This window comes from Talpa europaea (assembly GCF_964194135.1).
Source record: "Talpa europaea genome assembly, chromosome: 5".
NCBI lineage: Eukaryota > Metazoa > Chordata > Mammalia > Eulipotyphla > Talpidae > Talpa > Talpa europaea.
In genome coordinates this window covers 119,964,652-119,976,957 of record NC_140071.1, presented here as the reverse complement: position 1 = coordinate 119,976,957, position 12,306 = coordinate 119,964,652, and the positions used below count along the sequence as shown (strand labels likewise).

At 42.4% G+C, this 12,306-nt stretch overlaps 1 protein-coding gene across 1 annotated transcript; it reads left to right on the top strand.

The window, feature by feature from the left end:
- Positions 1-461: 461 nt before the first annotated feature.
- On the top strand, positions 462-3,656 carry SHISA3 (shisa family member 3; the record flags this gene model as incomplete). The annotated part of the gene is made up of 2 exons (XM_084233308.1): positions 462-738; positions 3,217-3,656. The coding sequence occupies 2 exons, from the start codon at positions 462-464 to the stop codon at positions 3,654-3,656; spliced, it is 717 nt and encodes a 238-aa protein (XP_084089434.1).
- Between the last annotated feature and the right edge of the window lie 8,650 nt (positions 3,657-12,306).

The following is a 12,306-nucleotide window of genomic DNA, read 5'->3' as shown; positions in this document are numbered from 1 at the left end:
CTGTGCGCACGTGGAGGGCGAATTTTTCTTCCCTCGGGCTCCGCTTGGAACCCGGCGTCGGCTACTCGCCGGGGACCCGCGCAGCCCTGGAGGTGCCAGCCCCGCGCGCGATGCCTCCAGCGAGGCGCGCGGAGGGAGGGGGGCGCGGGCTCCGCGCTCCGCCCGCGCCGGGAGCGGCATGAGCCGGGCGCGGGGCGGCAGCGACGGTCCCAGCAGCAGCCAGTGCCGGCGTCTCCCGCGAGCCCTCGCCCCAACGTCGCGGCGCGCAATGCCGACCCCTGGCCTGCGGCGAGCGCAGCGCAGCCCCTGCTGCCGGCCGGGTTTCTGCTGACCCGCGCGGGAGAGCTCGAGCCTGCCCGCGCCTCCCGGGGAGGCGGAACCGCGGGGCGCGCGGAGCCCCCGCTCAGCTCTTCCCTCTCCAGCTGCGTCCGGGTCCGCGCCGCCCGGGGTGCCCGGGAGCGATGGGGTCGCTGCTGGCGCTCTTCCTTCTCCTAGGCTGGCTGCGCTGGAGCCCGGCGGGCGCCCAGCAGTCGGGAGAGTATTGCCACGGCTGGGTGGACGTGCAGGGCAACTACCACGAGGGCTTCCAGTGCCCGGAGGACTTCGACACGCTGGACGCCACCATCTGCTGTGGCTCCTGTGCGTTGCGCTACTGCTGCGCCGCGGCCGACGCCAGGCTGGAGCAGGGCGGCTGCACCAACGACCGCGGCGAGCTGGAGCACCCGGGCATCACCGCGCGTAAGTGCGGGCCCTCCGGGGCAGACCCCCGCCCCGCAGCCCGCAGCCCGCAGCGGCGGTGTGTGCCGGCCGGTGTGCCCCGAGCGCGCGCGCCAGGCCTCGCCGGGTTTTGCGCTGTGTGGACGCTGCGGGCGGGGGGATCGCGGGAGAAGTGGGTGGTCGCGGGTAGGTCAAGGGGCCCCATTCCTTTGCAGTTCCGATTCCCGCCACACGCTGTCTCCGAGGGTCGCCCCAGGGAAAGTGTTAAGGGACAGCGAGGACCTCGGGACGGCCCATGCCTCTGGGGAAAACATCTCAAGTTTCCGGGAACTTGGGGGGTACAGGGAAGCTCCGGGCTAGACCTGGGTTTTCAGGGGGCGGTGAGGTGCCTCACTGCGCGCCCGGGTCCCTGGGAGCTTCTGGAAGTGCGGGTGGCTGGGGGAACGCAAGTTTTGGGGAGCGCATGTCTGTAGCCCGCAGACTTGCTGAAACCACTCGGCTCCCTCCCCCCACTCAGCCCCTTGGGGTTCTTTGGTACGTTTCTAAACAGCTGCCCCATTCTCTAGACTTCCTTTCATTTCTCTGCATCGAATTACCCTCTCCGGCCAACCCCCTATTGTCACGCCTTTCAGAAATGTCCAGGTCCTCGAGGTGGAGATTTAGAAACCAGGGTCGCAGGGGCTTCCCCGCCCCCCTATTCTCACATCGGAAAACATGGGTCAAATTTCCGCTCACTTCAGAGCAGAATAAATCACGACCCCAGCAGAGGAACTTTACACCTTAAAAAAAAAAAAAAGCTTTCTACCTGAATCGCAACATCAGGGAAACCCTTTAGAGCTCCATGAGACCGGGAAACCAGAGGAGCCCAGAGGAGCTCAGAGCCAAAGGCACCCCAGAACTCCAGAATGCCAGTCTGAAGGCAGCAAGATAAGGTCCCTGTCGAAAGGGGAGGAGAGGCTGGAGAGATGGTGTGAATGCTTCCCCTCCTGCCAGAAACCCTCTGATGGCCCAGGAAAGGGGAACCTGCTCTTGCTTAAAATGCCATGAGATTCGGGGTTCCAAAATCCCAGTCTACAAGTGGTTTGTGGAGAAAAGATACTCAGTGGAAGGTACGGAGCTCTGGGCAAGTCTGGCCTGTTGGAAAATACACTCTCTCCGCTGCTTTACTCCACTCACCACCAGGGTGGAATTCCTCTCCAAGTAAGAGTGCCCAGACTGCAGCCCGCTCTGCTTCCCGGGCCTCCTGGCTCTGCGCTGCCGTCCCAGGACAGGAGAGGGGCCGTGTCTCCTGAGTCTGGGGTCTGCAAACTCTCGTGGCAGTGGTCTGTCTCTTGCCAGCTGTGTAAGCTTGGGCAAGTTACTTAACTGCGCTGGGCCTCTTCCAGACTCTAGCATGGGCATAGTGCTCTCCGAGGAGTTAGCTTGCGGAGTCAGTGAGAGTTTGTGAATACTTAGTGGTTAGTGGTTTAGATCTCACATTCCACAGGGTGCTGCTAAAAATGGGGGAATGGGGGAGTACACTGAAGAGCTTGCACCTAGGAGCGCAGATTCAAGTAGTTCTTTGTCACTCAGTACCTATGTGTCTTTGGGGAAGTAAAAAACTGCTATTTTCCATATCTGAAAATAAAGCTTATCATGCTCACCTCACAGGGTCCCCATGCTATTTAAATCAGATAATGAATTAAAAAGAGCCAACAATGGGTAGCTTCTTAATGGTCCTGAGTTTTCTATCTTCACCTCCAATCTGGAGGTCGCATCTAATGGAGGTTTACTCTGCCCCAGAGGGGCTCTGGCAGAAAGTATGGGCCACCAACACCAAGAACAACATCATGACCTACCTGAGGTTCCATGTGACCTTCCCAGAGTCTGGATGGCTCTGGGTAGGCAGAGGCATGGCTGCTGAAGTGGGCATCCCACATTGTTTCTGGAAAGAAGCATCTAGAGCTGACAATTCGTGATGCAATAGGAAACACAGTTAGGGAAATCCACAGTGTGGATTTCTTATTGTTCTTCCCCCCACTCTCGTAAATTCCTGGAGGTCCATTTAGCAGGCCTATTTTCTTTGCTTGGACTGGGGAGCCTTGGAAGGGAGGTGACTTTTCAGCATCAGAGATGGGTCAAAGGTCTAAGTGCCCTACTGTGATAAAGCGACTAGACCCTGGATTTAAACCCAGAGTTAGAGAAACAGCAAAAACACAAAACAACTTATTTTCCCTCCCTGCAGTGCATGAACAGGAGCAGAGATTCTGTTCTTTTCTAACTTCCAGATGTGCAATATGATGGCTAATTGCTAACAGAGATTACAGTATCAGTTTGCTTGCTCCCACTAAGAGCAAGGTTATTCTGTCATCACGGCTTGCACTTTGGGGGTTACCAGTAACAAGCTCTGAGAAGCTGGGCTGACAACAGTGGTAATACTAAGTCTCCCACCCTCCACCCGTAAGCGACCTGGAGTTTGGAGACCCTGTCCGAGCGTATCTGTCTATTTTTGCCTTTTAGAGCCTGTCTACGTTCCCTTCCTGATCGTCGGCTCCATCTTCATCGCCTTCATCATCCTGGGCTCTTTAGTGGCTATTTATTGCTGCACCTGCTTAAGACCCAAGGAGCCCTCACAGCAGCCAATCCGCTTCTCACTCCGAAGTTATCAGACAGAGACCCTGCCCATGATCTTGACCTCCACGAACCTCAGGGCACCTTCCAGGCAGTCCAGCACGGCCACCAGCTCCAGCTCCACAGGGGGCTCCATCCGCAGGTTCTCCTTTGCCAGGGCAGAGCCAGGCTGCCTGGTGCCCTCACCACCCCCGCCTTACACCACTGGCCACCCAATTCATCTGACCCAGCCATCAGGTTTCCTGGTGTCACCCCAGTATTTTGCTTACCCCCTCCAGCAGGAGCCCCCTCTACCAGGGAAGAGTTGTCCAGACTTCAGTTCCAGTTGACAGGCCACAGCCATGATCCATGTAGTATAATGGCAGATGGGTGGAGCTCTGCTGTCATTGTCATGAGCAGTTCTAAGGAAATTTCCCCTGAACCTAGCGACGTCATGGAGGAAAGTTCTGGGAATATCCAGAACTTTACAGTTAGAGTATAACATTGCCACCTCTGATCACAGAATGGCCGTGTTGGATAATTTCTTTCTGGCTTTGAAAACATGGTTGCCATTATATTTCAATTTATGCTACTTTTATTCAAAATATGCAGCAGTTCAACTTTAAAATTGCAGATCGACTGACAGTGTTCAGGAGAACTCCATTATACCTTAGAAAAGGGCTACCTATTCTTTTTTTCATTATAAGTTGTTTAGTGATTTATAATGCAAGTATATACATAAGTAAGCAAAGAAAAATACCTAATGATAATCATAGAAGGTTCACTTAAAAAATTAACTACTAAGTAAGCTAAGAGGACAACTTATTTATGATTTTGGGAATAACCTACCCATGAATAATATTAGCACCATGAAAACTATTATTTTTTAAATTAATAAATTTTGTTTAAAAATATAAGAACATTTTTAGAATACAAGACTTCAATAACCACATGAGGAGTTTAAAGTCTTAGATACTCATTCAGATACTCATTGTCACACAGGTCTTCTATACAAGCAGTTCTCCACCTACTCAAGGAAATATTTATTGTAGACTTTTTGTTCAGCACCATTTAGTGTTTAAATGAAAGTTGGACAGTTGGTCTTAAACACTTATTTGTAAAATGAGTTATGTACAAATGTAAAGACTTGTAATTTAATCTATTTACTACATAGACGGTACTAATCACTTAATAGTCACACTGTAATTTTTCTGTTGATAGTAACTGTGGAGTTCAAAGTCGCGTTATGGGTTATACTCATCCAATATTACATATCTTAAGTGTTGCTGAAATCCGTATCTGTTGATTGCATAATTGGACATAGATCCTGCTGGGTTAGAATAAATAAAATATTTTATGTTTTTGTGAAATCTATTTGAAATTTAGATCAAAGCCCTCCATTTTAGGAGTATCATTATCTCCTTAATGATACTCTTTGCTATTTAAGGAAAGGAAATATCTGTATATAACACATCATATTTTGAAATGAAAGAAAGAAGATTCTACATTGAATTACATTAAAATGCTATTTTCTGCATCTGGGCTCATGAAAGCAGCAAAGGAAGTGAATTTCTGTAGCGATATCAGCCTGTGGGGTATATACAGACCTCAGATGTGTCATTTGGCTTGCTTAGCTCTAGCAATTAGGACATTTCAATAAGAAACTGAATTTTTGACTGCTTGTGTCACAGAGATGATGTGGCATCAAGACTGCCCTGGGGTCAGGACAGCCCCTTTCAGAAAGAAGCCTTATCCTTGGCCACCTGCCTACCTGGTCCTTCCTCTCATCCATCTTAGTGTTGTCATCTAGCTGACCTCTGCCCCTGCAGGTTTATATGAATTCACATTATCACGTGTCACCATCAACAGCTCTTATCAGATGCAGCTAGAGGTAAAATTCTGAGTCTTGCTTCTTGGTTTTCTAGTTGAGGAAACAAGTCAGAAGAAATTGTGCCTTTGCTTAGCTCGATGGCAAAGGAACTTCTGACTTCTAGCCTCTTCCTTTCTCCTGTGTGTAAAAGTGACCTGACTTTCAGGTATCCCAAAGTAGTGGGAGAAAGGAGGGAAAGGAAGAGGATGGGAAGACAGGTAGGGATGATAAAGGATGAACATTTTCATGAGTATGTTCTGGAAGACACTTTGGTCATTACACTGGTTTTATTCATATTTGTTTGTTATATCCTCTCCTTTGATGTTTTTAAATTCATCTTTATTGAGGTCTTACTATGAGCCAAACACTATTCTAAATAGCCAAACACTATTCTAAATATTTACATGCATTAATTCATTTTATCCCCCAAACAACTGCAACAGGAGGAGCTGTAGTTCCTATTTTACAGATTTGGAAACTGAGGAATACAGGAACACAGTGACTTGCTCACAGCTAGTCAGTTCTGGAGCTATCTGCAAAACCAGATGCAAACAGCTGGGGAATACCTCCTGCTCTGAGTTTCTGATGCATCTGTTCAGAGAAACCACTGGAGAGGGAATTTCTCTACACATATGATTTCAAACATTCAACACACTACCACTGTGGTAAATAGAAGAGAGAAAAGAAATTTGTTTTAAAATATTAGGGCTTGTGCTGATTAAACAAAGGACTCTGACATGAGCCTGTTCAATGCAGGTTTGCAGGACTGGCAACTCAAGCGCCACTGCTGTATCATTGCTGTTAATGTAGTTTTTCCAAACAAAACAAAGCTTGATCTTTCTTTCATTCGCATCATAGTTACAGATCTGGAAATTTCAGTGTATATGATGCAGTGCAAAAAATACTTCATAGGTAACATGAGATGAGACTTTTCCATGGAAGGGATAGTGGGACATTCCAAAGCCATGATGATGGATAGCAAGTCTTTGTTGTGTAGACTATCCCATGCATGTGGGATCTCTGTCATAACTGAGTCCCAGCCAGTGAGTGTTCACAGTATACCGGACCCCAAACCCAAACATTCGATGACAAAGATGCCCCCACACAAAACCACATCCTCCAGAAGCTAGAACTTGCCCCAGGGAAAACCATCTAGTTTGTCAGGTATCTCTGTGACCACCTCTATTGTGTCATTCCTTTGGTGGAGCAGTTTATACCCATCAGGCAGGCTAAGGCTAAGAAATTCAGAAAGCTCACATCTGCAACCTTCCTTTCCTTATCAGGATGTTCCAATCAATCAAGTTAACTGGCCATAACTGTTGAAAATTTGGAGTCATTGTGTACCTCACGCTAATACATCCTTCAGTGACACAGAATCAAATTGCATCCCCATGTACTTATTATTACTTAGTACATGTATTTGAACTTCTCCATGGAAGCTATGAAACTGATAACCTTCTTCTCCTCCTCCTCCATCACAATTTCAGGATAAAATGCCATTCTGTGGCAGCTTGGCAAGGATAATCTCATTCAATAAGCCTTTGCTGGATACCACCTGTGGGTCAGGTGAGAGGTCAGGAATATTGTGATAACTTGAATACTGTCCTGATTCAAGGTCACTCTCCGCATGGACTCAGAATGACTGCACATACATGTGATGTTATAGGTTATAAATGTGACACATTATTTTTCCTGCTATCCAGAAGTTCAGTCACACAGAGGAAGACGAACAAAAATCAACATGTAGACTCCATTATGGTAACTGCAATGAGAGGGGAAATGCTGAGTGCCCTGCAAATACCTACAAAGAGCACCTAACTGGTCCTGGAGGGTTGAGATGAATCACTTTGAAGGACTGGAAACTTGGGGGCTGAATAGGATCTGAGGGAAGGAGACTGGGTAGAGGATGGAGCGAGGAGTGCTGGCAGTGTTGGCGGGGGGAGCATATTAGGCAGAGTAAAGAATTCATAGAATTTCGGAGAAGTTTTCATGAGTGTGAAAGAACAAGGAAACTGGATGAAGAGTCTAGAGAAAGTGAAAGTGGGGATGTGAGCAGTATCAGTTCAGAGATCTTGAACACCATGGTGGTTTCCCATACCCCAAATGCAAGCGGGGAGCCTTAAAGAATTTTATAAGGAAGGGTGACTTGACACATCTTCATTTTAGAGACATTAGACCTCAAGGACCAAATCAAATCTCTTGAAATTTCCAAGAAGATGCTCCCCATAACTTGCCACAACATCAAGATACAGTGGAAGCTTTTCTGATTAATGCTTTATTACAAAGAATTTGAGTCCTAATGCCTTCAAACTAGGATGGGTTTGAAGATCAGAAGTTCTACGTGCCGAGAGGTAATTAGGCAAGCAATGGGTAACATTCATTAAGTACTACATGTGTCCCAGTGCTGCCTGAGTTGTATTAATCTTTACAGCCCTGAAGCAGGGGTAATTATCATGCCTGTTTTGCTGCTGAAGAAATCAGAGAAAGGAACACTGTGCCCAAAGCCAGACAATAATAGCAAAGCTAAGATCTGAACCCAGTTGGTAGCTCTGAAGATCTACATTCTTTATAACACGTACTAGAAGACCTATTTTTTCTCAGGGAAAAATATTCAACCTACTTTTCAGAAAATCTATTAGTGAAAAAGGTAATTGCTGAACATTGTACATACCCTAAAAATAGATGGAAATTGTGATTTGAGTGGCACTGTGAGAACACAGAGTTAACAGAAAGCATGGATAGAAATACTAGCTGTCAAGCCTTTCTTCCTTTGCACATGAGCAACTGGGGAGAACAGAAGATGATTTAGCATGGATTTTGGATTCTTAGTGTTTGGGTTAGTTTATTGTCTCTGTTACTTGTAAGTTGAGTAGCTTTGGACTGCTTATAATTCATGATTTCTAAGATGTCTCAGTTTTCTCGTTTATAAGATGGAGATATTAATGGTACCTTTTTGCTTAGGTTTGTCTTGAGAAGCAAGAAGTTCAAGTCATGTCTCAAATCACATGCATTCTAGTGGGGAGGGAGCTGAGCAGCATCTAAGGATAAATAAGAGAAAACAGATGAAATGGACTCCAGAGAAAATGGCCCCAGGGTTGATAGAGTTAGTTCTCTAACATGCTGGCCTGCTTTGATACCCAGGCCACTTCCCATTACTGTCTGAGGAAAGCATCCCCCCAACCTGGTTGGATATTCCTGGCCTGTAAACTTATTTTATCACCTGCTCTGAAAAGTACACTAATATAGTAAATTTACTTTAAAATCATCATTCATCCAAAGTCAATAGATGTATTTTTAATTGTCCAAATGGGTAGATTGCACTTTTTATTTTTGCTACCTGTTTACTCTTTACTGTTATTATTTTAAGCTACTTCTCATGATGAATTTGCCAGATTGACTAAAATCCATAGGATATTTTCTCTCTAAAGTAACTAAAAAAGTTTCCTAAAAATACATTCTATCATAGTAATTTGATATACTACATTGGGTTGAGATTAGTTTAACTTTGCATAACCTAAAAAGTATACTTAGTATATGTTCAGGAAAAATAAGAATTTACAGGCATATTAAATGATTAAGGGAACAAAGTTTTCCCTATTTTTATATGTACATGAGTATTTTAAAGTTGCAATTAAACTAAGTTATTAATGACATTATTATGACAGAATGCTAACTTGAATTGCTAGTTACATAGTGTGTACTTGAAATAAAAACTGAATGGTCAAAATATTCCATATCCTCCAACAGTTTTTATTAACTTTCTAGTGAAATTATGCAGGTTTGGAAGACCTTTCTTCATTAAGATGAGAGATGCTGTGTTTCTGAAATGGAAGCTTTTGATTAGAAATGCCATAAATATAGAAAAACAAGCTTTAAATGGGGATGATATATTGAATTTATGGGACTATATTTCAAGTTTTCTCTTCCTTTTTGTTCATTTTAGAAAATATCCTGACCTATTCAGTCAGTTATAAAGCATTAATTTCATGGGGAATGGCGTGGAATGTGAAAATCACTTGATATATTACATCGATCTTTTCTGTATGTTGTTTTGCTGTGGATTTTCATGGGGGACCCACACCAAATCCTTGTCTCTGAGAATTTTGGGAAGGGATGTGGGGCCCCAGATAGCTACACACACATGCTGCTTCACTGGAATAAAACCAGGTTCTGAGATTGCCCACCCAGTCCTCTCTGGGAACTAATTCTATTCTAGCAGTTGACTCAATTGTAGCTTCAGTTGTTTCCCTTTGTCCCAAGGATACTCACTGTTGATAGAGTTGTTGCCCTCATTTCTGATGTTTCCTGCACTGTGCTTCACACGGCAAATTTATTATTTTCTGGTTATTTCCTTTGAAGGTTATTGGCTAAACTTGGTCACTTTCTCATGAATCTGAAAAAATGTAATAGGTTTAGAAAACTTAAATACATCCAATGTGAAAGGATAGAGTTAGCTATTGATGTGCAGGCGGATTTAAATGGCATGTGGACAATGCTGGGAGGCTTCTGACTGAAAAATCAAAATACAGTAATTTTATTTAAAAATTCAGGGATGTTTAATTATTAAATCTACCCCTCTTACCAAACTGGAGTTAATATACTTCATGTTTCAGCTGGGTGGATTAAGATGAAGGACTATTTTGTATACAAAAGCGTTAGTATGTTTACAACTAGGGCTGTAAACAAAATGCTAAAACATTTTGTTTATTGAGCTTCAAATGCTCAATAAAGCAAGAATTTCTAAAACCAGCAATTAAAACTTCAACAATTTCTTTTATGTAATGGTAAAGTTTATTTTATTTTTAATAACAATTAGAGGACAAAATGTTTAAAATTTGCAGTTTAAAACATGCATATTCACAAAAGGCCAATGACACTTAACACTGCAAAGAATTGAATATTACTCAACTTTAATAACTATTTATAAAACACAGTGCATTGAACATTGAGATAAACAAACCTGAGAAAACTACTAAAATCACAGATTCAATACTCTCCACTCATGCAGCTTCACAATTTCTACAGCAGTTTCAGCAGGAATGGTTTTTCATGGAGCTGAAAATACTATATTATCTTTAATGCAAACTGCAATTTTCCATAGTAGCTGCCTTCCAAGGCTGCCTTTTCTTAACCTAATAAATTTGAAAATGTGAAAAATGAAGCTTGAAGTAGTTAAACAAACAACAAACAGTATTTACTGCATTTATGGCTTCTATTCTAGACCCACTAAACATAAAAATATTTATTTTTCTTTATATTCTGCTCACATCTTTGCAAAAGCAGATTTATCTATGGAAAATTGTTGTTAATTCAAAGTAAGCAAGTATGAAATCTAGCTTTTTTCCTACTTAAGGGAGATTTATTTGCTGAGAAGTTTTGTGAGCTTTATTAAGAAAAGTTCTTAGAGGTAAGGTAAACAAAAGTTTCAATAAAATGTGTTCAAATTTGCTTTTAAAATAATTCACTTATTAAGAAAAAATTGTATAGAGGACCAATTAATTGTCCATGGAATATTGAATTCCAGGTAGGCCATGATAGAATTTTATAAGGCAGAAATAAACATCAAGATTTACAGCAATAACCATGCATTGGCCTGGACCACTCTAAATATTAATTCATGCAAACCATAAACCTATCAAAAACACAGCTGCTGTCATACAGAAAATAAATCAAGACGAAAAATGGAAAACATTTATTTCCTTTCCTTCAAAATGTAACTTAAATTCCACTTTAATAGCTGTTGAAGGTTAATTAAAATGCAGCAAAGTATAACTAAGTTCCACAAGTGACTTCATTTATTTTAATGTGAGAAAAATCAGACTAGGATCTTTAAGAGGCATTATAGAAATGTTCATCATTAAAAAGCATCTATTAGGCACCAAACTGCATGTGTTACATTAAGTCATTTACAAAAAGAATTTCATAGACCTGGTCCGTTGATGTGAGTGAGGTGGATGTTTTCTTGATGAATTTTGTAGATGATTATAAGATTAGAGATTTATTTGATGAAATAAATTTTAAAAACAGGAACTAACATGAGGGAACTGCACAAAAAATAAAAACAAATGATTATTTAACCTTACAGTAATTATGACATTGGTATAAATAATTTAAAAACTATAAATATGCAATCTATTACTTTCAGACTACCATTCATTTCTTGAAAGCATATTTCAGCTGACTTAAGTGACGCCAGTGTACGAAAGGCAGAACAAATTATGACTTTCACATAGATATTTAGAATGCTGAATGGTGAAATTAAGATAAAAATTTAATGTTGATTTCTAGAATTCATTTTCCCCTGAAAATTAAGAGGAATCACTGATTCCATTAAACGATCATACAATTCATGTGAATGGCTAATATTAATGAGCAGAATACACGCTCACCTGACTTGATTAGAGGAAGTTTTCCATTAACTTTGCAAACCTGCTGATGCAGGCTCACGTTAGATGTGAAACAGGGGTGTGGGGAGGTGGGCAGCACATTTATAGTTTAAAATTTACTACATTCCTGAGAAACACTATTTTCTGCTAATAACTTCTACCATAGAGCATCTTTCTGGGTAGGAGACACCGTATTTTTATAAGCATATATAAAACACTTAGAAAGTTCATGCTCAATATCACTGTGTACTAGTCAATATTAGAGAAGCAATTCTTAGCTTTTCAATGAGAAATGAATAGGGTTTACTGCTTTATAGCATTTTCTGAATTGTAAACATTGTAAAGCAAGGGCACATTTACCAGGGTCCCTACAAGTGACTTTTTAATTGAAGAGTAATGTGTCCTTTATTTCAGAAAATATATGTCAAAAGTCACTTTGACTGTTTACTTCTGGTAAAACCGTATTAACTTTTTCCCCTTCAGGAAGGCTTAGGAAAAAAATCACAGGGCTTTCTCTAATTTAACACTATAAGGTCACTGCAATTGCAATGTTATATTTTCAGTTTTACCAAGAGGCCATTCTCTGTTGCTCACCCTTAACTCCCACCCAAGAAGCACAGAGCTTGACTTAATGCTGATAATTCAAAAATAAAACCATGGGACAAAAGGGAAAAGAATCAGTTCTATTTCAGTCGTATACATTAAATTACTCCAGAAGTAGTCAACTCACATTTAAGACTTCCA